This window comes from Melozone crissalis, unplaced genomic scaffold (genome assembly GCF_028551555.1).
Source record: "Melozone crissalis strain CALT ecotype California unplaced genomic scaffold, PUWL_Pcris_2 ptg000017l_1, whole genome shotgun sequence".
In the NCBI taxonomy this organism is placed as follows: domain Eukaryota; kingdom Metazoa; phylum Chordata; class Aves; order Passeriformes; family Passerellidae; genus Melozone; species Melozone crissalis.
The window spans coordinates 8218111-8244390 of NW_026535795.1; the positions used below are offsets into that span (position 1 = coordinate 8218111).

Below are 26280 nucleotides of genomic sequence, written 5' to 3' on the forward strand. Positions count from 1 at the left end.
TTTCTCCTTTCATTAATTATTAGTGCCCATTCAAGCGAGATGGACAGTGTTCAGCAGAGCTGTGGTGCTGCTTTAACACTGCTGCACTGCCCTACAGCAGCCCAGCCCCACCCCACCCCTCCCAAGCTTGCCCACAACTCTGCCATGTTCCAGGAGCTCCCAGACAGAGCTGGAGTTCAGGGGCATCACCTCTGTCTTAAAAAGGAAACAAGGCTGGAAGCAACAGACTACATGGTCCTACAGGTCACAAGCACAATTGGATTTCATCTTCAAGCACCATATCTGGTGCAAATCCCAGCCTGAGAATGCAATTTCCTTTACCTTGGATTTACAGGGACATGAAATCTCAGTCTGGGAGTTAAACAGCAGAAGGATTCCCAAGGTTCAGCTGTAGGAGAGTGGAAAGTGAAATGAAGGAGCAGCTGTGACACTGTTGAAGCCAGTTCATGTGCAGGAAGTGCCACTGCCCCACACCAAGCACAGAGTGTTTGGGGCTTGGAGCTCACAGCTATTGGCAGGGCAAACAGGGTGAATCCTGCTGGAAGCATCCCCAGTTATTGGAAAGCACAGCTAGGGCCAGAGCAAGTCATTCTCAGCTCCAGACTTTCTCCTTGATGCACAGAACCCCTTGGTCTGCCAGCCTGTGTGGACGTGCTGGTTCAGCAGCTTTACATGAGGAAGCTGCACCACCTGCTGTCTGCTGTGAAGCCAGTTACCAGAACGTGATCAAAGATGGTCACTAATAACCAAAGTTTTCTTCAGAACCTGTTTTTTACAGGACATGCTCTTGATTAAAGTCATCAAGAAAGACATCATATCTCAAAACTAAGAAGCAAGATCAACAAAAGGATTGATAGTCAAAATGGCTCAGGCTCTCAAACAGAATGAGAGAAGTTCACTTTAATACCCAGCTCCTGCCAGGAGAAGGACTGTACTGTTATCCCTTTGGGAAACTCTGTCAAGGTATTTCTACTCTAAAAACTACAAAAGCTACCACTGAACAAAACTTTGAAAGACGTGGAAATTCTGCCATGCAAAAAACCAGCACCTGCCCAACACCACTTGAGGCTTAGCAGCAAGGAAAATGACATCTTAAATGCTGCTATTCCCCCTTCCTGGACTGCAGCACTCCCTGATCCAATCAAATGGGGCAAAGAGAGAAGAGTCTTACAAAAAGCCACACTGCTAAAAGTTCTCTTAGGATATGGTGCATCAAGGCAGAACAGTCAGTAAGTTCTCTTGGCTGGCATAAATATGAGAGGCTGCAGAACATCTCCTTAATTCTAGAGATCAATGACAGCTGGGCAAACGTGTTGTGTGCCAGGCCTTATGGACATGCAGTAGCAAGGTCAGTGGAGGACTAAAAGCAAAGGAGCTGAGAAGACAAATGACCTCTGCTTGATGAAGCTTAGGTACAGAATGTACAGACAAAAGCAAATGAGAAAAAGAGTTTATTTAAAAAACAAAAAATCCCCCTCTCAAAACCCCACATACTTTCTGATAAGCTTATTGCTCAAGTTAGATCTCCTGTGACACTGCTCATTCTCCTCTTGGCCTGCAGCACCAGAAGTCCTCTTGCATCCCTGTCTTCACTCCAACCTACATCATCTGGAAATGTTCATCATTTTCAACTGGTCCCAAATATCAGCATTCAATTCTCTCCTTACTGTGCACACAGAACATGGAGGTCCCCAGGCACAAAAGGTCCTCGCTGGGACAACTCTAGGGATTTATTCAGTGATCCCACCAGGATGGGAGTTCCTAATTTGCAGAAACATTAAAAAAGAAAATGGAAGGTGTAGCTACCTTCTCCTTTGAAATCAAAACCTAAACAGCAGTAAAATGTCTGCAGTCCAGACATGCCCATGTTCATTCTACAGCTCATGGTCTGCATTGTCAGTAAACAGCTTTCAGGATCCCCTAATGGACTTTTCATAGCTTTTCCCTGTCTCACCTCACCATTCTACACACACTGAACCAGGGCTTGTTCTCCAAGTTCCTGTGAAAGGAATGTTGCCTTTTCTTGTGCAGCATCTACAGATCCACACTGCAGCAGAACAGCAGAATTCTCTCAGCGGGCCCTGGCTCTGCTTTGGGTGGTCACAGAGACTTTTGGACCTTCCTCCTGGATAGCTGTCAGGCAGGTTAGGTAAGAACAGAGCAGATGGCTTTGTGCTTCATGTTCAGTCAGTGCTGCTGTGGGGTTTCAACAACCTCCTCCTCTTCCTCAGCCTGCTCGGGGTGGCGCAGCAGCAGCTGCAGGTCAGGGTCAGAGCTGCCCTCTTTGTGTGGCTCCAGTGCTTTGTCACCTGCATGCACACAGCCCATTCAGTGACAAACCTGCTGGATTCCCACCAAACCTGGTGCTGTCAACCAGCTGGAACCAGACACAGCTCCTAGTGAAGCAATGAGAAAGCCTACAGAGAAAGAGAAAGGGATTTAAAACAATCACCTTTGGAATTCATGGCTTTGAGAACAACGTGGAGGGAGATTCCCAACAGGCAGACAGCAAAGCCCAGCCAGTTCAAGAGACTGAGGCGGTCTCCCAGTAAATGTGTGGCCAGGAATAAAATGCAGATTTCCTGTGGAAATAAAAAAAACATGACAAGTAGCGGGGCAGGGCCTGAGGAGATATGCATGGTACATTTTTCAGCTGAAGCCTAGATCAAGATGTCAGGCTGCTAAATTTCTATCAGCACATTCTTTCATGCGCGCAGAGTTCTAAAAACAGTTTCTAGAAACAAACAACCTGTCAAACCAGGATGTGGGATTTTAAGTCATCTGACTGCATAGCTCAGTTACAGAGGAATCCTTCAACTTCTGGATCAGAGAGATTTCATATATCACAGTTCAGCTCAAAAGTAAGTGTGCTGCACTCCTCTGGGGAGGATGTGCCAAACTAGGCTACAGAGACAGCTCAAAGCAGTGGTTTGGTCATATGCAGGTCTGATGCAAGAGCTTGCCCTCCTCTCTTCCACACCATCTGCTGTTCATGAGGGCAATGTGTTTTAGTCTATCCCACATTCCAACAAACTTTGATCATTCGTGGTATTTTTTATAGCACAGCCAACTAGTCTCTGGCCCTTTGCTGTCAGGGACCAAGAGACTTCACTGCAGAGACTGCAAGGCAAAGCATCAAGCTCCTGTGCAAGGAGAGCAAAAAGAACAAGCAAAAATTTCTAAGAATCTAAGCAAGCTCCCAGCACATAAAGCCCAATAGGGATGACTCAGTACTTGCCTTCTAGTATTAGCACAGGAACCATGCCTTACCTTAAAAATGCCAGCAATGGAAAGGGTGAGGCTAGATGTTCTGGAAACCAAGAGGAACTCAGAAAAGCCTAGACCAAAGGCAAGAATTCCACCCAAGAACAGCTTCCCTACCAGAGAGAACAGCATTCCTGCTTCATGGAAACGGGAGAGCTTCTCTGATATGGACAAAGGAAGGCCTAGGAAGAAGACAATGAGTAGCAGAATACCATTCCCAACTCCCAGGATTCCTCTTAATAAGACTGAATGGGTGGGCTGCTCACATTCCAGTATGAAGAGGATGTGGAGCCAGCTCTTCACAGCCCTTACTTCCACAAGTGTGGCAGGCTACTACTTCTATGCACTCTTAAATGTTCTGCCAGCACAAGATAAATCCAGGTCTCTAATTACTTTGCAGAGTTGATAGTTGTTCACTTATCTAAGTGAATTATCTCCAACAACAAACTGCTAAGCAATCTCCCAACCACTCTATAAAGCTCTCCCTGCTTTCTCTAATGAACTCACGCACCCTCGAACACGGCAAAGAGTGGGAGGAGCCCCAGGAACATGAGCGGCTGCAGGTGAAACATGATATCAATGGGATTCTGGAGCCCTGAAAGAGGAGAATCAATAAGAGAGCAGGCAGAAACAAGCCAGGGAATAACACAGGTCCCAGAGCCTTCATTAGCACCATTCCTAGACAAACACCTTATTTGTGATGCCCACACCTGTGCTGCTGCAGACACCCAGCCACCTTCATTACCCACCAACAGATACCCATGCCCAAGGTTTCAAACCCCTCCCATGAGATGTTTAGTTTCTGCAGCAAGGGCAATCACCTCTGCTTATTCCCCTCCCTGTCAGCAGCACCACCACCCCCTCCTGGCACCCCACATACCCAGTTCAGCCTTCTGCATCAGGATCTGTGTGAGAGTCCAGCGAATGCCCCCCAGGAAGGAGGCACAGAGCACCAGCACAAACCCCTGAGCGTTGAACTGTGTGGACTTGTAGGTGAACATGAAGAGTCCCCCAGCAATGAGCAGAACCACCAGCAGCAATGTCACCCTCTGCAGGAGAGCAAACACAACAGGGACAGGCATCTCCTTCCTTCCAGATTCACCCACATAGTGCAGCATTCCTCTCCTCACATGTTTCTTGTACATGCACTGCCTGTTTCCCTGGGTCTGACCTCCCTCCCTAAAGCATTGTGTGGGACTCTTACCATTTCCTCCAGCTTGAAGAGCAGTGAAAAAAGCAGGATGAAGAGAATGGCAGAGGATTTGGTCATTGTGTAGCTGTAAGAACCAAAATACACTGTCAGACTCCTTCAATGTAGCTCTTCCCATCACAGTACTATTAGGAACCATCACCCATTTCTACACTGCCACCAGCAAGCTATCACAGATCCTGCATGCTGACCCCACTAACCAAACACCTCTCCAAGGAACAGACCCTGGCAAAGCACTCTCCAGACCCCACCAGAGGCTCCCAGGGAATGAGGTGTTTGTACTCACAGGGAGACAGTGACATACAGGAAGCTCCAGTTACTCAGCCCAATATCCAAGGAAGTTGACAGAGCTAAAGAATCAATGAAAAAATCCTGAAATTAACTGAACTCTGTGACATGAAACAAACCCATCACAAAACCCTGCTTCATGGCCACAGATAGCAGAGCAGACCCAGGGGAAAAAATAAACTTTCCTCAAGTTAGTTCTTCAGAACCACCATAACTCAGATATTCTCAGCTCTTCATGTTTCTGTCCTGTTCCCTGTGACTCAAGTTGGGCTCAGCATTGCACTTGTTCAACATGCATTACAAAAAAGCCAGAAATAACTCTTGCCCTCCCTGTGACTGAAAGTGATTGCAGATTTGCATAAAGTCTTTCTTGACTGTATCAGAACATGATAACTTGTAAGTCTGATGGCCACTGCAGGAAGCCTGAAAAAGCAAGAATTATCTGCACACAGCCTTAACCCTGGTGCAGCTTTTGGTACAGTCTATTCTCCCTTCTATCTAAGTTTCCTACCACAGGAAACAGTGTTACTGATCCAAGGGCAGGCCATGCTGAAAGGTCAAATTGCTGCAGATGTGGAGAAAGCTTTTTTCAAGAAACCATGGGGCTATTTATGTAAGGTACTGCAAACCTTGCCAGAGATCATAGACCAGATGCTGTTCTGTGGGAGCCAATACAACACCCAGCCAAATAACTGCAGAAGTAGTTACAGTTCTGTGCTCCAAGTAGGAGCTTCACTTCTTGGTCTCAGATAGTTTTGTGTGCCATGAATGATGAATTCTCTACCAAGCTCCACCCTGAGAAAGATGCAACACATGGCTTGATACCAGCGTTAAAGAGAAAATGTTACTTGCAGACACAACTCATCAAGGCACTGCAGAAGGTTCTCTGTGTCAGTGACTCCTTCAGAAAGATTCATTCTGCGTGGCCTCTTCCTATCCTTTTATATATCTCTGTAATGAGCAATGAAGGTGGCATGTCTCAGGCTGAACCTTTAGGTAGCATCTACACCTGCCCTACACCTGGTAGGAAAACACAGGGGCCGGAGCAATGGCTGGACCCCACAGCTCACCCTGTGCCAGGGGACTGGCCCTGACCACCCCAGGCAAAGGGCTCTGGAAGCAGCCAGAGTGCCACAGGCAGCCCTGAGCATTCTGAGTCACAGAATATGCTGAGTTGGGAGGAACCCACCAGGATCATTGAGTCCAACTCCTGGCCCTGCAGAGACAGCCCAAGAATCCCACCCTGTGCCTGAGAGTGTTGTGCAAATACTTCTTGGACTCATTCAGTCTTGGTGCCATGACCACCCCCCTGGGGAGCCTGTTCTAGTGCTCAACCACCTCTGGGTGAAAACCTTTCCCTAATATCCAACCTAAACCTCCCCTGATTCACCTTCATATGTCTTCTTGGATCCTGTCACTGGTTATGAGTGTGAAGAGATCAGTGCCTGCCCCTCTGCTTCCTCTCGTGAGGATGCTGAAGACCACAATAAGCTCTCCCCTAAGCCTCCACTTCTCCATACTGAACACACCAAGTGACCTCAGCCGCTCCTCACAAGGCTTCCCCTCCACTCCATCACCATCCTCGTGGCTCTCCTGGATCTTTCGCACATTGCCGTGCCCCAAAGCTGTGTCCCGCTCCCGCTCCGCCGCCCTCTCCCGTGCCCGGCCGTACCTGCGGGGGCGGCCCGGCGGAGGCAGTCGGCCCAGGACAGCGCTGCCCGCGGCCGCCCGGAGCGGCAGCGCTCCAGGGCGCGGGCGAGCGCCGCCAGAACGAAGATGAGCAGCAGGTGCAGCAGCGTGACCAGCAGCGGGAACGGGAAGCTCTGCGGGACCGACAGCCGCTGTCACCGCCGCCGCCCTCCCGCCGCCGCCGCCCCGCACCGCCCCGCCACCCCGCACCTTCATCAGCCACTTGTTGTAGAAGGTGATGCCGATGGAGAAGCCGTAGTAGAGCAGCACCAGCGGCGCCGCCAGCGCCGCCCGCGCCAGGGCCGCGCCACCCGCCCCCGCCGCCATGCGCCCGGCAGCGGCAGGAGCAGGAGGGAGCGGAGATGGGCACGGGGCCGCGGGGACGGGGCCGCGGCAGGGCAGGGCAGGGCAGGGCAGGGGCCGCGATGCTGAGCGGGCCGGGGCGGCGGGGGGAGAAGCGGGCCCGGCGGTGACGTTGGCCGGCGGGGCGGGGGAACGAGCGGCGGTGGCGGAGCGGGGCGGGCGCGCAGCGGTGACGCTCCGCGCAGGGCGGAAAGAGGCGGAGGCGGCGGCGGCCAGGAGCGCTACTGGTTATTATTGGAACCGATACAAAAGGCGGGCGGCGCCGGGACCCCCGGGCCGAGCCCGCGGCACGGCAGCGAGCGGCGGCCCCGGCCGCACGGCCCGGCGGGCCCGGGGCCCTCAGCCGTAGTGGTACACGAAGTCGTAGCTGCTCGGCTCCTTGGGGATCGGCGGCGGCGCTTCGGGGATCTGGATGTTCTCCAAGTCCAGGAGCCTCAGCTTCATTTCCATGCTCAGCAGAGTGTCCAGGTCGCTCTTGGTCAGCTCACTGGACATGTCCTTCCCCAAGAGGGCGTTCAGCCCATCAATCCAGATACAGTACTGTGGGAAAGAAGGGGTCATTCACGACTCGGCATAAATGACACCTTATGTCCAATCTTTCTGTCCATGCAAAAATTAGAGAACTTTAAGACAGAAAACACTGGAGGGAGTTAATATGTAGGGAAAAATCCCACTCTCAGTGGAATTTTTGGAATCCCAAGTGGGGTGCCCACTTCCATTTCCACTGGAAGTTAAAAGCCTACAGGAAAGTGTGAGCCCATGGTTGTACTAGAAGGACAAGAGTTTCTACTGTGGGACAACAAACGAAAAAAGTAAACATATTCTAGGCATCATAGGAAGGAAAAAGTAGCAGTCCAGACTAGGGGGAATTACTGTGGAAATTTTTTTTTCCTTTTTAAAGATTTTTTTCATCCCTTTGTTTTCCCTATAACTAAGGGAAAACAAAGGTGGTTCATATAAAGCATCAGCAACATATTCTAGGAATGAACCTGGGGAGAGACAGCCTGCTCGAGTCTCTAATGAGAAGCAACCAATCCTTCTTAATCTCTGAAGTTAATTACTATATATTCTACTGCTTAACCACTACATTTCTTACCTCATATTTATTAGGTGCAATGAAGTTCAAGGTCTCGTCGGGATCGTATAATATGGAGAAGGCCAATTCTAACACTTCCTAAATGGAAAAGAATCTTTCACTCACCAGCTGAACAGGACATTACAGCACCTTCTGCCTGCCACTCTGAGAGAGCTGCCTTGCTGCAGCTCAGTACACTTTCTCACACTGGTATTGTGAGCAATTCTGAAGAGACTACAGCACAATTATGCTTACAGCCCCTTGCAGTCACAAAGGAACACCAGAAAAGGGCTCAGACAGGAGTTGGGGTTTGTACACAACACATTTGCAGTGGGGGAGATCATTCATTCCTCTTGCTTGCTTTCAATCTCAAACTCTACAGCATTAGATATTAATGAGAGTGAAAAGGGAGCACTTGCCTTATTCTGTTTCAGTGCACTTTTCTCCTTCATGTGCGGACAATCCTTCCCTGTGACAATGGCTTTGATGTCTGCAACTGGAACTAACAGTGAAAAAGTAAAACTCCCAAACAAGCAATTCTAACCAGGAAAATACAGAACTTTGTTTTGTCTTTGCAACTGAACACTGTTTGGTTTTTTAGCTCATTAGTGCAGTTTTCCAAAACACATTACCAGTAAGACATCCCTGCAGCTGACTTTTAAAAAGGAGCTATCAAGTAATTCCAAGATTTGAAGAATTTGGGCAAGGACCAAAAATTGGTATCTCCTTAGTCAGGGCTTCAGCCTTGTGTCTTTCATCTTTATCTAGGATTATATTCAGCCTCTAGACAGCAGAGCAGAGAAGAGTGCACAGCCTGTAATCAGGACTTACTTTTTTCCTGTAAAGATTCAAAGGTCACTTCCCCCTGGGCATTATCTTCCAGGTCTCCATAGTGTAGCACCTTGTGATTCAGAGCCAGGCGACAATACCAGAACCTTTCTGGAACACACACCAAGAGTAAGCTGAGCAAGATCATTCACATAAGGTCTCACAGCCACTATGTTACAGCCTCTCCACCCAGTCCATCTGCTTGCCCAGCTCCTCAGCACAGCTTCTTATTCATGAGGGGATGGCTGTATTCTTAGAAACGCACATTTGTGCCATTCCAAACTACTGGCTGATATGGACAGACAAGTAACCAGCTTTTCTTTCTGGCAACATGCCTCCTGACATATTAATTAATTAGATCTTTTTTGCTACAGTTCTTCACATGACAAAATACAGCAGACACTGTCCCCTTACCTTGTCTTCTGCGATTTCCAATTTTCCTAAAGCTACTTCCCTCACAAAGCCTGTTCAGGCGCTGCTGCTTTATCAGCTCCAAGATCTCAGGTTGGATTTTCTCTCTCAGCTCCCTGGCATTTAAATATGGAAGAGTAAGCAGAAAATGAAGATAATGGCAGGGATAGAAGGTAACTGTTTTTGTTAGGCACGTACACAATAGGTGGGGACTGGAAGTCATCTTGGCTCATTCTCTCAGACTGGCGTAGCCGCAGAATCTCAGAATAGCTCAGGCTGCGCAGTTTGCTCTTGAACTGGTCCAAGGAGTTTGGTTTAGAGGGCAGAGCCCTTGTGATCTGTTCCCTAACAACCTGCATAACCTAAAGAGGTGGGACAGGAAGAAAAACAAGTCACGTTCTTGTTGGCAGCAGAGAATCAGGGCACAGCTCAGGAGCAGCAAAGAACTGACATGGGATAACCAGGGCCAGGAGTATCAGGATACTCGTGACTTTGAAGATCCAGAAGAACCAAGAAAGACCTCAAGGCATTCCAAATAAAAGTCATCCTCCCCTACAACCCATACCAATTCCCTGTCACATCATCTGTGCCATACTACTTAACCAAATATACAGACTGAGTGAATATGTGCTGATCTGCAAAAGATTTTACAAAAATATCTCTTCTCCACCCTGACCTTATTAAAATCTTCTGCTGTCGCCCTCATTTCTTTCCAGGTCTTGTTCAACAGCTGGATACAAATGGCAAACAGTTCCTCAAATGCACGGTCATGGGTGAAAAACATGGGGTGATAGTCATTTCTGCCTTCATTGGCTTCAGAAAGAAACAAACCACAGCCATGTGAGCATATTGGACACAAGGTACTAGGAGTAACTAAAGTCCACTACAGTGACAGACAACTGATGGTGTGCAATAGTATTTACTCCAAGAGATTAAGACAGTTCAATAATTTGTCGCTCTACAGATAGTTTATTGACAACAGCAATTCTCCCCACACTTCACCATGCAAACCTCTGTGACTCATGCCCTTTTCATCCTGGTCCCCCAAAATAACTGCTTGCAGTGTTTCCCACCTTCCTCTGGTGGAATTCCTTACAGTGGTTAATTTTCTCAGAATGCTGTTTTGAAACTGTCAGAGCTAACAAACTTTTCCCAAGTTCATGATGGTTTCAAGACTTTTTTTTTTTATACAGGAGCCTCCTGAAGCTCTGAGAAGTTGAAGCTTTCTGCATGTATCAGTTTTTCAGGAGAACCAGAGTGCACACACCAAAATTTCTTACTTTATTTTGATAATGATATTATCACTCAGACATCAACTGTGCTAACTCCAAGCTCGTACTTTCCTTACATGGCAGAAGTGAGATGAAGGTACAAATGCTTGTGAATGTTCTAGAAGCATCAGCCCAGCAGCCTGTGAAGCTGGGTAAGAAATGGTACTTACGGAGTTCCCCAACTTGCAGGATCTCACAAAGCATCCGGGTGAGCTCAATGGCACTGCGCCCAAAGGGACACTCATGTTTATCTTCTCGGCTGCTGTTCTCCAGAACAATCTACAACAACAGGATGCCAAATACACTAAGAAGAGCTGCTGAGGTGTTGACATCTGTAAAAATTGGCAGCTTCACATACCCTGATATAGGTGTCCTGGTGAAATTTGGCCAAGTAAAGCATGTTGTCCAATGCCAGCATCCCAGGGGGAGTCTGTGTAAAATCCATGGCTGGATTGATGTGATTCTGAGAAAAGAGTGTGTAGAAAGAATCCAGACAAATTAGTTCAAAGAAATTGTGTGAGAACCTTTTCTGAATGAATTATAAACCACCTGTCCATCAAGCACTGCCTCACATCTATCCAAGAGGTAACCCAGAACACCTCCTGACAATGCTATCTGAACTTTCTAGAGCAGAGGCTGGTTCCAAGTTCTTCATAGCATATATGGTAAGGAAATACCTCCAGAGAATGCCTAATGAACCCTTGCATTTAACCCATCAGCAAATTCATAATGATCTTCCCCAGGAGTGTGAGTGAAACTGAATCTCTAAACTCAGATACCAAAATAAGGTAAAAAACCAGCTATTTTTGTTCCTTATTTCCCCACAACTCCTATGGAAATTGCTCAGACTGCCTTGACAAGGTTTATAGTCAGATGCATACAGTGAATCCCAGCATCTTGTAGTCCTTGGTGTACATGGCTTTGCGTTTCTCTGTTCCGCTGCCAGGGACGGTGTTGCTGTCAGACTCTGCATCAAATGCAATTCTTCTCAACTCAAATATGATGTCTCTCTGTGTCTGAAGGACAGAAGGCAGGGAAATGGTGACGTGATCAATCACTGCAGCAGGATTTTCACATATTGCACACTCCTGCATCTCTCCTCAGAGCTCACACAATGAACACAGAGAAATGCCAAGGGTCATAAGCACTATGCACACAAAGAGGCAATCCATTTCAAAATGGCAAGTTTCAGTACAGTAGGTAAAGCAAAATATTTGTTTGCACTTTTCTTTAACTGCAAGTTTAGTTACAGGCAAATTCTAGGCATTCAGATAATGCTATGGCATTTCTCCTTAAAAACTGTAATACAGCTGAGTAACAGACACCTGAAAAATGACCAGTTTTCCTCCTAGACTGCAAGCAAATGGATAAAATGGTGTGCCTGCCACAGAGGTTAAGTAGCCAGTTTGACAGCTGGTCAAGAAAGGAGTATATGGCTTTCAGTGCCCACTTACATCTCAAAGTCCCACAGAATGCAGCAGGATGGTCATGAGCATACCCTAATCTCAAGGCTGACAATATGAAGGGCGAGTTTGAAACCTTATGTACCATGCACTGCAAATTCCATAGTGCTAGGGAGCCCAGGAATAAGGCTCCTTAGACATCTTATTCTATCAGACCTTACTCAGCTCTAATAGTGACCTGATCATTGGGATCCATCTTGGTCATCATTCTCTCCTCCAGGAGATTAAAGGTCAGGACCTGCAGGACGTAGAGCTGATGTGCCATTTCTGTTTTAATGGGGCGGTTTCCTCTGATCACATGCTGCAAAATAAAGGAGAGGGTAGAAATTAAGAGAATGCAAATAAAAGCTGAAGTATTAACTCTAGGCATATGCCAGACTGCATGTGCATCTCTCTGTATGAACATTCAGTTGTTTAACTTCCATATCCCACCAGAAGCATAATTATAATGCTCCGTAAGAGCAGAAAGCAGCATCCTGGTAACTCCCTTTTGAATAAGCTTTACCTTTGAAAGAGTCACTTTTCTGCAAGTGCCCTGAGGGCAGTAGAATTTACACTATACACAAGTGAAACCTCTATTGAGAGGGCATTAGGAAGCATTTGTCATTCCAGACATACTTACATTTAGGATTATAGACCTCAGGTGCTTCTGGGCAAATGCATTAGCCATTTCCTGTTGTGGAATTTAAAGATGAAATAACATGAGTGAAATATAAACAAAAAGCCCACACTGTGCAGAAAAGAGAAAATGGAAGAAGCCTATGAATTGGAGATAGCATTGGCACACAACAAAGTGCTTTTCTCCAAACTTCAATTTAGCATAGTATCTCACCACAACTCATACATGGCTCCCCTACAGAACATCACTAGTGTGGAGAAAGCCACTAACAGAATCAAAGCACAGAAGCAAATTTAGCTTAATGTTGGACATGAAATGGTACTTCACTATTAGGAGATATGGCAGCAGGGAGCACACTGTGCATTGTCCAGGAAAAATCTGCCATCTCCAAGAGCTTCCTCCAATCAACATTTCACAGCTTGTACCAAGGTAAACACCCAAGATAACAAGAGCTATGGGAAGAAGGTTTCAGGTCTCCTCCCTTTGAAATTTATTTCCTTTGTCCACTTTATAAAGAGATGATCAGAAGTCAGCTTGAGGACAATTTGCAGAAGCATTTGAATTTACAAAAATACAGGCTAGTAATTTTCATGCTCAGAGGAAAGCTTCCAGTTTCCCTCTTGACTGCATGGCTTCCTTCTCTAGATGAGGAGGGTTTCCCAAACATCAAGTCATGATGACAAACAGTCACAGCAGATGCAAGATGCCTTCAGTTCCAGCAACAGTTACACATTCATCTGCAAAAACCTAACCTGTGCTTTCCTTGGAAATTGTGAAGATGCACTTTCTAACATAGCAGTGACCTCATCACCCCTGCTAGGAGAATGCTAATGTCAAGTGAATATCATGAGTTTGCTGCTACAAGCAAAATCTTTTGGGTAAGAAAAATCTGTTGGGCATTTTATCATCTGGAAGAAGTCCAAAAGAACTGACAGTCTGAGATCTCTCTTCACATTCCTGTGCAGTGCAGATTGAGAATTGGGAGCAGATGTGGAGTCTCAGACAATTGCACTCAATCAGCTGTACATCCTGAGCAATCCAAGACTTTCCAACTGCTCCTATCAACATCACTCTTGACAGAGCAAGATGTCTGCTAAAACGTATGCATTAACCTTGTTCAGAATTCCTATTACCACTTTTGATCCAGACAGAAACCTCCTGAACCAAGACAGTGACTGACAGCCAAGCTGTAATGGCTGCAAGTTCAGCAGGGCTCATCTTACAACCAAAGTGAGTCAGTGCTTGAGTGGAAGGTATCTAAGGAGCATCTAGATGAAGTAGGAGGTGCTTTCAGACAGAACACATTGCCCTCTGAGTCATTATTTTCTACTACTATTTGTGAGATGTAGTACTGAGAATAGGACAAGGCTCTGTTGTTAGGATTTGCTCATGCATGCCACACAAAGAATCCTTTCTCTGAAGGAATTGGTTTGTATGTGGGATGGAATTAACAGGTGACTGAAGCAGATAAGAAGTGGGAAGGACAAAGACAATTAAACAATTCTAAACAGCATAGAAAGAAGCATCAACACACATACAGTTTAACCACTGCTAAGGGATCTATGCTCTGCTGAGAGTCCAGTGAGGCCCACTTGGCTACTTGATGGTCACAGAAACAAAGAATGATTTATGCTGAAAGGGATGTCTTGAGATCACCTAGTCCAACTCTGCTGTTTCAAGCAACATCAGACAGATTTGGCAGCCCAGGACTGTGTCCAGCCAGGTTTTTAATATCTCCACTGATGGAGACGACAAAATCTCTCTGGGTAACCTGTTCCAGTGTTTGACCACTTCCCTTTTTATGTTGTGTGGGTGTGCACATTTCATGTGGCATTTCCCAGGTTTTAAACAGTGCCCACTGCCTCTTGTGCTGTCAGTAGGCACATCTGAGAGGAGTCAGGCTCCCTCTTTTTTATTTTCTTCCATCAGATATTTAAACACATAAAACCTCCCTGAGTCTTCTCTTCTTAAGGCTGAGCAATCCCAAATCTCTCAGGCTCTATTCATATGGAAGATACTCCTTAGACAACTCCATGGCTCTTTGTGGTCATTTGGATTGTATTCAAGGGAGGGGGGAAAAAAGTGAAAAAATCCCTTGGAATTTTGTTTGCTATGAAGTCTACTATCTTTGCTGAGTTACCAGCAGAGGAGTATGATTTTTCTTATTTTCATGTATTAAGCATATCCATTAATTTTAGAAATTATGTAACATTTACTGAGATGGCAATTTCTACTGTGAAGGTGCTGCATCCTTGAAAAAAGTGGAACATTCTCTGTGCCATGCAAAAAACCAAAAAACCTACCAGTATCTCAATAGAGAAGGTTCCAAATCAACCAATTAACAAGAATGGTGATTTCCCTGGAGTGAGCAGAGGGCAAAAAACATTCTTAAACTACAATTACCATTAGAGAGAAGTCACAAATTAGGCAGAATTTATGGTCTAGTCCCCAGTCAGCATCAAGTTTTGTGACTGCTCTTCACAGACAAACAGCTCTATCTTTAGAAGGATGCAGCTGGATATGAAACTGTCATTAGCACAAGTGAGATTTGGGCTATAAGCTCATGCTGCAGTAAGTTTAAGGAGATTCAGATTGCTAAAGGACTTTTTCCAGTTTTACAATTGGTTCACCTGGTCAGTCTTGCAGAATCAGTTTCCTTTTATGACCATCTGTATGACCACGTGTGCACAGAAAGCCATTCAGGGTTTCTCCTGCTACTGGTTCTTCTCCTTTGCACAGTCTGAGTGCATCCCCAGGAGTCCTCCCACCCTTCTCCCTAGGTTTATCCACTCCCTGAGGCTGTGGGCATCATCCCTGGGATACAAGGAGGCACAGCTAGAGAAGAGCTACCATGCCTACAGTCCCCTACATGACCAGCCCCCAGGCTGCAGTTACTTACAGTGATGGGCAGGTCTAGTGGGTTAAGCAGCTTGTCCTGCTGGCAGAAAGCAAAAAAAGGCACAAAGAGAAGCAGACAGGATTTAGCTTGGAGTCCAGGAATAAGGCACAAACAGGGCACTAGAGAAGAAAGGCTTAACACAGCAAAGCTACACAATACACACATATGCACATCTTGCAGGTAGCTGAGATCTTGGGAGCTTCCTCAGAGCAGGGCAGTGTTTCATTTCTCATGTTTGTCAGCAGGAATATCCCTCTATGACTTAAGAAAGGTCCCTTTTTGGGGGAGAGGGAGGGGGGTGTTTCTTTATTAAGTACATACAGTCCCAAGGAGTCTACCCAGCCTACCTCTCCCATACACAATTAACTTAAAAAACTTCCCATGCTGTCTGCAGGATTACTTTCTGTGTCTGAAGGTCTTTCAAAATCCTTTCTGAGCATGTCCTAAATACAGATGTGTGCTCCAGGACACATTATTAATGGGATGGTACTTTTTCTCCTCTGTTGCCATACTGAAACAGGCACTTAAGTTCTTGGCAAGGTCTGAGGTTTACCTTGCCCAGACAATATGATTTCTGAGGCATAAAAAGCCAGGCAGCCACCATCACTCAGGTTTAAAGTCAAAAGGCAAGAACAAACCTGTCTCTTGTCCTCAGGTGCCTTCAGGAAGAGGGCATTGATCAAGGCAATGGCATATGTCTGAATCTCTTGGTTTGAGCTGCAGAAACAAAAAAGGGAGGCTTGTAATGCAACAGGCAGTACAGAACATTACAGCTTTACCTGCACCATGAGAACACTGACTACAGCAGTTGTGCATTTTCAGCAGACAAGCAGGACTCATGTAACCCATGCTTATGATGTCCAACTCTTCAAAAGGCTTGCAAAAACCTGACAGAGATTTCTGACTGACAGGTCCATTATCCAGGAGACAGAGCAAACTGCAGTCCAGCACCACCACAGTTTGTTTCCAGTGCTGAAAAACCTGGTTATGGTACAGTCTGCCACATGGATACAGCTTGGAACTTGCATGGAGCAAGTTATTTTTCTGCCCTATGCCAGTGGAAGCCACTAATGTCAAATGGAACTAAGGGGAAAGAATGCTTCACTGCAGAACTTCTTCAGGTGCTCAGCCCCTTCCTAGGTCACACAGTGCATGTGGTTATACTTGTCATGTTCCAAACAGCACAAAACTAAGCTTCTAAATGCCAATGACATGCTTCTGTCCTCCTCCTGTGTCAAATGCAGGTCTGTTTCCTGCAATACTCTGACTCTTCCTGGGGGGTGGACCTTGGCTGTCAAGTGACTCTATCCCTCAGCCTGATCCAGTGCACTCCTGCATCAAGCTCTTCTGAGGAACACAAGTCCAGTGTACCACCTAAAAGAGTATGTGTGCTTGAATATACTTATTTTTTAAAATATTTTTTATTTATTTAACTATACATGTAGAAATAAAAGATCTTTTCATAAAAGATCTGAAGCCAATACTTCTTTTAGCTTAAATACCTATGTTCTTCACTTTGACATATCTCTGGATAACAACCATATTCTTTCTTCTATTGCTCCCTTCCAAATCTTTTTCATTTTGGTCAATCTGCTGTACTTCAAGCATGCAAATCTCCATGTATCATCCTAGCTTCTCCTTGGGCCTCCCAGCTGCACAGGTCTCTGAAGTCTGCCATTCACTTTTGCTCTCCTTCTCAGGGTTTGTTGCTCTTTTGACAAAGCAGAACAATTTTTTTAGGTTAGTTTCTCCTCTTCTAACTCATCTCCTTTGGACTTGTTTCCATGGTCATGTTCTTCCAGAACATATCCTCTGTTATGAACTGTTCCCTCCTGATAGCCTTGCCAAGAAAACCACCAGCAAATCCTGACTCACTCTCCCCCTCCCAAAATATTCCCTGCATGGATGCTTTCTTAAGTGACCATTTGTGTTCTGGAAGCATTTAAACACAAGTTTCTGTCTTGAACAAAGATAATTTGCTTAAAAAAACTGCACAAGTGTGTTCAATGTTAGGACCAAGTCTCTGCTTGACTAAACCAGAAATCACACAGCTGATTGCAGAACAAAGCTGCTGGGGTGTTCAGGAGAACTTGTTTAGCTTTTCTGTTAACCAAATTCAAATGTACAAACATTCCAAGCACGCAGTGACATTGATGCAACACTTTGTTTGCACTATAATTTCGTTAAACTACTGATCACTGATTAAAGAGATCAATCACATTCAGAAATAGTGCTTTTCCATACATTCAGAATTAAAAGGCTTGAGAAAAAAACCAACCTGTTCAAAGCTCTAACAACTACATGCAGCTTTTTTATAATGAAGAGTAGAACTGATCTAGACAAACAGCCCTAAGAGACAGAAATTAATTTGCCAGTTTGTTTGGAAAGGGAGGAAGAAAATGAAGGGATTTTTTAATCCCTTCAAGCAAGAAAAGCAATTGTTTTCTTCTTCAGTATGCAGGACAAAACCCAGAAGATGATGAACTCTTAGATTCTAGTGGAGATAATTTAAAGAGGGGTAAAAGTAACAGACAGCTGGATGCAAAACCTTTGGGAAGTTATTCTAGTGAAATGCAGGTTTGGTCCTGGCACTGAACACACTTGGCAGTTATTTAAAGCTAAATATCTTTGTTTAACATTCATGTGCCCAAGTTCTTCCAGAACACAGAACATATTTTTCTAGGATCTCACTTTTAAAAAAAAATCCATTAGAAATCTTAAACTTCAAGTAAGTTGCCATATTGGTAATGCAATCGTTAAGTGTTCCAAATGTAAGAGGACGTATTTTTAAATAAACAAATAGTTTATAAAATAGGTATAAATCCCCCCATTGCTGGATGGACACTCACACTTGCAGGTGGGAAATGAGCTGCCCCACAGTGATCTCCTCTGCAATCTTCTGGTACAGAGTCTGGCTGTTGAGCACCATGCTCTCCAGGATGGCCAGGGAGCGCTGCAGGATGGACACGTCCACCATGGGCTGGCTCACGTACCCTGCAATCTGAGCACACAGCAGGTCAGCTGCTGCCAGCCAGACACTTGTGGGGAGTGAGGGCTCACAAAGGGGGTGCACTGTGCTCTCAGACAGCACTCAGCTTCTCAGAGTCTTGTGCTCTTCCTGGGAGATGCATTAAAGCGTGGAAAGAAATAATATCCACTCTCCCCTCCACGCAAACTCACCTGTTTGATGAAGGTTATTGAGACCATGTCCCAGGAGACAATACCGTGGTCCATGAGCTCCAAGAAGGCAGTCAGGGTGAAAGCCAACATCTCACTATAACTGAGAAATTGAAGAATTCAGTTACAAGAGATCTGCTGGCAAGAAAAAAAGCCTGCTCAAGCTGGATAAGAGAAAAATGTCACCACTTTCTCCCAATAACACAGTGTGGCACCTGGGGGAGCAATAAGGTGTATGCATTCATGCAGATAATTTTACTGTTTTGTGGAAAGATATTTTATTTTTCCTGGTTACAAGCACAAATTAAAATTAGCAGCAGTAAGTCCCTAGTCCTGCCACCAGAGACTCACAATCGCCAGGATCAGTACTTGGCTACTCAAAGGAGCAAACACGTTTCCACATCAGAGAAAAAAAAAAAATAAGGGAAGTTAATTGTCCTCGAAATATTGGGACCTGACTTGAAATAAAATGAAGGCACAGCATGAATTGTGGAAAATTTAATACATAACCACAAGACAGAAAGATAAAAGAAACTGAAGGGAAGATTGCAAAAAATGCCAAAAAAGTATTAGTTGCTAATATATAAGAAGAGCTATAAATGTTATTACAGTAAGTTATCAAGACTTTAAAAGTACTTCCCAATGAAATACAACAACTGCAACAGAAAATCCAACTGAATTCTTTGTACCATAGTTCACTGTGATTGTGCTTGAGGAAACTTCCAGAGCAAATCATGACTGTCTTTTCTTCTGCCTTGTGAGGTTTGGCAAATGACTGGAAAGATTTTGTCTCCACAGATCAGCATTTGCTCTAAGGTTGTGAAATTGCCTAATGCCACTTCAGCAAGCAAAATGAGCCCCTTATTCAAGGCCTCCTCCCAGAGTCCTGGAATAAAGGAAACTTACTGGGATAGAAGCTTTGTCCCACTCTCCACCAGCCGTGTCAGCACTGTAATCCCTTCCATGTTGATGAACTCTGTGGCAAAGGTGACGTCTGCTGAAAGTTTGGCCAGCTCCTTCATGGCATCCAGCCTGGCTTCCATGCTGTGGGACTGGATCCTCTCCATCAGCTGGCGAGCTGCCCTGGACTGGCAGGAAAGAGGGATGGTGCCAGTTACAGAGCAGGCACCTGCAGGCTGAGTCCTGCCAGCATCAGCATTCTGTCAGAAGCCCATGGGTGGGCAGGGAGAGCAGAGCCAGGCTAGAGATAGCAGCAAAGTCACATTCAGTAGCTGCAGTCAGCAAGTCTAAGACAGACTAAAAAAAGGCTTCTCTCAGCAACAGTTGCAGCCAAGCAGGAGGTGAGTAAAATGCTGGTTTGCATGTTAGAGCAAATGCCTGTTTTCTCCTCGCTGAGGTGAGTGGAGGTGGGTATATAAATATGGAGCAACACCATTAGGAAATACAATATTGATAAAAAGTCTCACAGATTTAAAGAGAAGCATGATCTCATTTTGTATATCCACAAGACATTCTGTAAGATTTCTCAGACACAGATCATTATATCCTCTTAATTCCCTTTTGCCCAAGTACCTTCTCCCAGTCCCACTCACCCTCAGCTCTATGCCAAGAATTTGCACAGAAAAAGGCTTAAGAATTTAAATAAAAAGAAAGCTGAAAAAAATTACTATTGAAGGCACAATAGCAATAATTCAGCAAAAACAACCTCCTCTTCATTAAATTTGTCTCTATTTTAATTTTTTGCATTCAGTTGCTGGAACTGTTGCTTTCTAACTGACCATGCTAAATGCATTCACATTGAGAATACATTTGTCAGTGTTTCACTGCATCCTAATCTAGGAGATGCACTAAAACTGTAGACTGGATTTATTGACAGGAAGTCCTATAAAAGGGCAGAGCATCCAAAGGAAAGACACACACCACAGGCAGGAGGGAAAACAAAAAGTGTGTGTCTCACTGCGTGGAAGGGCCCACAACAAAGGTACCCACCCTGAAATTTGGGGAGAAGGAGAAAGAAAAGCCAAGAGGTAAGAAACAGCCTGCCACCCATGGAGAGTTACTGAGAAAAAGGGAGGTGAGGAAGCATTTACCGGGGACACTGCCAGCTGGAGGATGGTTCCATTCTTGATGTCACAGCGAGTCTGGAAAGAAAACCCAAACTTAAACTGTGGAAAAGTGGGGGAAAATAACCCAGCTGGATCTACAGTGCACATCTGCATGCACAGTAAAGGGGCTTCTATGCCACACAACCCCACTGAGGGTACTGAATTTGAGTGCCTGAGTCCCCACACCCAGGCATGCAAAGAGAGCAGTGCAAAGCTCCTCTGTTGAATGGCACCATTTGAGTCTGAATCTCCCTGATAGCAGAGATGCTGCTCCTCGAGGATTAGTGCAGTATTGTTCCATGACTGTAGTCCAAGACATTCTGGACTCTCCCCCAGGGTTATCACAAACTGCTGCCTCTCACACTGACCTGCTCAGTGATGTACAGCTGAGGGCCATCAGCATAACGCAGCGTGTAGTACTCTGGGTTTGGCAGTGACCACCTGGCAGAGGAAGAAGGGTACATTAAGCATCTTTGTCCTCTTTCTTCCAGCTGTCCATTAGGAAATGGAGCTTGATCCCAGGAAGTTGCAAAAGAACTTTCAAGCAAAGCTTTAGCAGGGGAAATCAGGTCTCCCAAAGAGGAGAGAAAACTCCTCTTGAGGACAATGTGGGACTTCAGTCTACTCTAAATCAACTCTGTGGAACACCTGAACAGGCCTACACTTCAAGAGCAGCAGGATGGGCCAATCCTCAGAGAAACTGACCCTAAGGCATACAAATGCACACACTAAGAATTGGAATAAAAATAGAAGGTCCCCATTTTCCAGGAGATCCTTTTCTTCACAATTTAAACCCCAGCCCTTTCCATGGCCAAAACCAGCAGCAGGCAGCATGGACTGTGCTAGCAGCACATTAACAAGCAGCAGACTTCCACAGTAACCCAGCAAGATTTGTCAGCAGGACAGACTTTCTCCACAAGGATTCCCAGAGAACTACTCACCCATCACAGACCTCCTTGATGATGGATGCAAGAGGCCTTTTCTAGAAAAGAAAGAGAGTCCTCAGAAGCCGTGTTCCTCTCAACCAGAAAGGAATACTGCCCATTTCTATGCTTCCCACATTCCAGTATCAACGCTGCGGCGCCTTTCCTCCCCCATCTGGTTACCAGGTCTCACCTGATCTATTTCCAGCAGCTGGGCATTGGCACCTGGCCACTCAACAGCCACTTTCACAATGTCTGAAGGTGGTGGCATTGCTCCAGACTCCTCCAGGTGCCCTTACAACAGCATACACCTCCACACCTGTTAAGAGAAAGGACAGTGAGCATCTTCTCTGAAAACTATTTCACTTGCTACACTGGATCTAACACCAAGCTTTGAAACACCTAAGCTCAGCCTTATGGTTTCCTGGGCCTGACAGGGACAAAGCACCCAGTATTAGCAGAGATAAAAGATTCACACAAACAGCATGTTGTGAAATTGCATGCCCAACTTCATCACTTGAGAAATACTTCTGAGAGCTTGTTGGGGCACTCATAAGAAGGAGGGTCACTGATCAGCAAAGCCCCATCTGCCATCCACTGTCTGTACTGGCAGCTCAGGGTGCAGGATTACTGAAGCAGCAGCTCCCTAGGCTCAGCTGTAGGTGAGAGCAGGAACAGACTGTCCAGGCAGCCTCCCTCCCATGGGCTTGTGTTTACTCATGCCCCATCCAACTTTCTCGGACAACTTGATCCACTCAGGATACCCAAACAGGCTCTTTGGCAAAGCTAGCTTTATCCTATTCCCTTCCTGTAACATCATAAATCCAAGACATCAGCATCCATCACAGAAAATAAGGTAACTCAGCATTTGCTCTGGAAGTGTACCTTTCACTCCTTTATCTGCCTTTCAGAGTATAAGCTTATGTTCAGGGTTTGGTCCCAGTCAGTTTTCAGACACAGTGGTTTGTGCCCAAAAAACTGGACTATGTGACCTCCTGCACTCCTATGACAGCCAGACTTGCTCCACTCTATCACCTCCCACCACCTGGGAAGTATCTGGCAAGCCAGATTCAGAATTTCATGACATTCTGGAAAGCCAACCTCAATTCACAGAGATGGCTACAAGTCAGTATTCCTGGCCTTCTCTTTCTGTTTGAGCACCAATCCCAAGAGTGGCTTGTATTTTCTTAAAACTCATTAAATGACTCTAAGTGTAAACACATCTCATTCAGGAAAGTGCCAGTCAAGTCAGGTTCAAAATAACATCTCCATCCTTACAGATAAGCAGCAGACATTAGCTGACCTTGGGAAAGCAGCAGACTCAGGGCACCAAATCAGGGCAATTTCCAGTATGCAACCAGTACTCCCCAAAGAGCCCAATTTGTATGACACCCCTAGACCTGCAGGGTTTCCATGTATTAAATCTAGAAACAGGAAGTTCCCAAATGCTGTGTGATTTCCACTCACTGTTCTCCAGCAATTAAAGGCTATGATGACCTAAACTGAAAGCCTGAAAAACATCAGTCCTGTGCAGAAATCACACACTCAACATCCCCAGTACCCACCTGTAATAACTGAACAGGTAATTATCTCTCCCACGAGCGAGCCAGTCACAACCAGAAAACATCTAAATCTATTCAATGTCCAAGACACAACAAATACACAGTGTAGAGACAAGGCTCAAAGATTAGTCCCTGAGAATTAAGAACTGAATCTGTAATTTTTTTAACTAATTTACCCATGAGTAATTATGCATGAGTAATTAGCATCTAATTACCACTTTTCCCTTCAGCCTCTTGCAGTACAGTCATAGTCTTTCATTTGTATTGCAAGTGACAAGTTGCTACTGAAAAGTACAAGGAAATACAGCAATTTATATGCCAAAACAAAGATGTCCAGATTACTAGAGGTAGAAGCCTTCACAAATCTCTAACTTGTCTTTTCCCACTCAAAGAACATGCCTCATTCAGATAGGGAAGTGCCCATTAAAACAGAAATGCTGATATGAGGGGAAATCCTGCAGAAATTATAGAACATTTAGGTTGGAAAATACCCTTTAGGTCATGAAGTCTAACCAGAAACATAACATTGCCAAGTCCAGCACTAAATCACGTTCTTAATAACCATATAAATGTCCTGTTTCATGCCAGAAAAGTACTGCAGAGGCACACAGCACCTACAGGTCATGCACTCTACCTGCAGCTCCCCTGATATCCTCACCACCAAAACCAGGGACCAACCAAGTGGTATGGCACTACCTTGGTATCTCCAAAAAAAAAGCTCTCAGCTTCATACAAATTCAAAGTAACTCACTATGATATTTAACACTTATTTCTGCCCCAAATTCCTTCCATAAATGAGCACCCACTCATGACTGGCAACCATGCTCCCTATTCTAATCAGTATTCAAGGCACAGCAAATACACAGTGAAAGAAACAGAGCTTCAAGACTCTGAGAAATATTTTCAGGGTTTTTTTGCACACAGCAGACACCACAGGTATCTCTACCAAGGCAGAGATTTGAACATCAAGGTGACTTGGCTAAGGAGAACCCAGAGAAGCAGGAATGAAAAATTTAAAAAAGTAGGAAACTTTTTAGAACAGTCTTGGTCAAACAATGCTTTTAAAGACCAACACAGATCGATAGTTCAGCAGGAGCAGCTTTCCAGAAGAGCATGACTGGACCATGAATACAAAGGGTACTTCAGGTCAGCCTCTTAACGTGAGGCTGCCTGCCAAAAGCATGCTTTGAAAAGATCTCACTGTGCATCTGTGGACATGAGAGGTGTCAAGATGTTTGGTTTTACAATGGATATTTTGCAGTGCAACAGTGATAGAGCTGATAAAATTGTTGAGAAGCTCTTGTGAAGAGGTACAGACCACGATGTTGCGTCATTGTGTTTACCATCACTTTTGTGCATGCTCTCACAGCACATTCTTCTCAAAAGCATGTAAACAATTCCTCACAGTTTGTACAGAGAGACAGAAGCCAAGCTAAAATCCATCAAAAATTAATTCAGTCTGCTTCTGCAGAGTGAGATCTGTCATGTAAAGCAGTGGTGCAGGGGTAGCTGCAGGGCAAGGAAAAATCAGCAGAGCCACTAAAAACACACTATTCAAAAGACTTCTGAGAAGCTGCAAGCTAAAACAACTACAGTATTTTAAGCAGAATTTCCCTATTCACAAACTCAATCTTCTTTTCATTACAGATAGAGAACAAAGTGTGCTGCACACAGAATGAAAATGAGGAGGATGAAAGAACATTCCCTGAAAAAGAAAAGCTGCCTGGTAGAATCCCTCAGTCAACAAGCAAATAGCTGCAGCTTCTGAAACCTGTAGATGCAACAAAACACCCTCGGCAGTCCTCAGCAAGCCCCCAGATGGTACCAACCGGCCAAGCTAAAGTTGGAAGTGACGTTGGCACAGGGACTAATGGGACAGGTGGGCAGAGAAGCCATTCCTTGGCCAAGCAGCATGAAAGGGTAGGAGATAGCAGAGTCCAGCCTGAAGGCTATGCAATATTCTATGCTACCTCACACACCAAGCAATAAGAAACATCCCTGTCTAGATAAACCAGAGAAGGAAATGGCTCAGATTCCCTGCCTCTGGAATCCTACATTGCTCCAAATGCCTTCCGTGGCTGCACTTTGGCAGTAAAGCACTACGCCTATGGGCCCTGGAAATGCACATTTCAACACAGCACGGCAGAGACCGTCTCTTGGCAAAGACAGAAACTGATAGCAACGAGCAAAAAGAGAACTGCTTTATTATTTTCAATCAGTCAAGTGACTTCAAAGCCGCCAGCTAGGCGTCAGCCCCTGAAGCTTGCCCCAAAACCCTGCCAAAGGAATTAAACAAGAATTTTTCTGCTAAGCCCTGTCCGCGCTGTGCCTCGGCTCCCGAGGGAGCACTGGCCTCGCCCCTCTCGGTGTCTCCGGGGGCAGCGCGCCGGGCACAACGGGACCTACGGGAGCTGCTGCTCGGGCCGTGCCGTGCCCTGCCGTGCCGTGCCGGGCGGAGGAGCCAGGCCGGAGTGAGGGCCGCGGGCAGGGTGGGCGCGGCGCCGCAGCGCGCCCGGGGAGGCGGCAGACCCGAGGCGTTCCGCCGACGGCTGCGCTCCCTGTCCCTGTCCCTGTCCCTGTTCCTACCCCTACCCACGCCCTCGCCCGCCCGCGCTCCCCCGGCCCCACCACGGCCGCCCCGCGTTCCCGCGGCCCCGCCGAGGCGCTGCCGGCGCTGGCACCGCCCCTGGGCGCGTCATGCGCCCGCCGCGCTGCCATGGAGACCGCGGGGACCATGGAGACCCGGCCCGACCCGGCCCGCCGCCCCAGCGCACCCCCTGCGCAGCCGGGTCAATGCCGCTAACCGAGCGTCCCTCGTCCCCGCGCCCCTCCTCGCCTCCGGGGCCGCCGCGGCGGGGCTCACGTCAGTTCCCCGTGCCCACGGTGCCCCGCCTCCGGGAGCGGCTGCGAGCGCCAGGGGCCGGGCGTGCGGGAGCTCATGCAGGGCAGCCGCTCGGGCTGGCGCGGGGCTCTGCGGCGGCCGCGCTCGGCTCCCTCCGCCCCGGCAGCGAGCGCGGGGCCGCGGAGCTCTGCGCAGCCCCCGCCCCCGGGCGCGCCCCGCCCCGGGAAGCGCGGCCGCGGCGCGCCGGAACGGGCGGGGCCCGCGCAGCGCGGGCGGAAGTCGCCGCGGCCGCGCGTAGGAGCTTCCGCCGGGGCGGGCGGGGAGCGCGGA

The 26280-nt window shown here is 46.5% G+C and overlaps 2 protein-coding genes across 7 annotated transcripts; both read right to left on the reverse strand.

Moving 5' to 3' along the window:
- Positions 1-1852: 1852 nt before the first annotated feature.
- SLC35C2 (solute carrier family 35 member C2) lies at positions 1853-6778 on the reverse strand. Its single transcript, XM_054274709.1, has 9 exons — positions 6662-6778; positions 6435-6585; positions 4761-4824; positions 4469-4541; positions 4145-4313; positions 3776-3859; positions 3271-3446; positions 2453-2582; positions 1853-2309 (listed from the first exon to the last, which is right to left on the reverse strand). Exons 1-9 carry the CDS (start codon positions 6776-6778, stop codon positions 2188-2190), a joined length of 1086 nt encoding a protein of 361 aa, XP_054130684.1. The 3' UTR covers positions 1853-2187.
- Positions 6779-7124: 346 nt separating this feature from the next.
- On the reverse strand, positions 7125-26077 carry ELMO2 (engulfment and cell motility 2). Of its 6 annotated transcripts, none has more exons than XM_054274546.1 (22): positions 25883-26077; positions 21740-21865; positions 21565-21605; positions 20992-21064; positions 20609-20659; positions 19464-19645; positions 18561-18660; positions 18230-18381; positions 16019-16097; positions 15381-15416; positions 12485-12535; positions 12041-12163; positions 11281-11415; positions 10758-10862; positions 10570-10678; positions 9805-9941; positions 9327-9490; positions 9132-9244; positions 8721-8828; positions 8305-8391; positions 7911-7984; positions 7125-7354 (listed from the first exon to the last, which is right to left on the reverse strand). In XM_054274546.1, exons 2-22 carry the CDS (start codon positions 21815-21817, stop codon positions 7154-7156), a joined length of 2199 nt encoding a protein of 732 aa, XP_054130521.1. In that variant the 5' UTR covers positions 21818-21865; positions 25883-26077; the 3' UTR covers positions 7125-7153. The 6 variants fall into 6 exon arrangements, with proteins under 6 accessions (XP_054130521.1, XP_054130523.1, XP_054130522.1 ...); XM_054274548.1 differs by having other exon boundaries at positions 7911-7988; positions 8309-8391; positions 25945-26076; XM_054274547.1 differs by having other exon boundaries at positions 7911-7988; positions 8309-8391; positions 25913-26076.
- Positions 26078-26280: the final 203 nt, after the last annotated feature.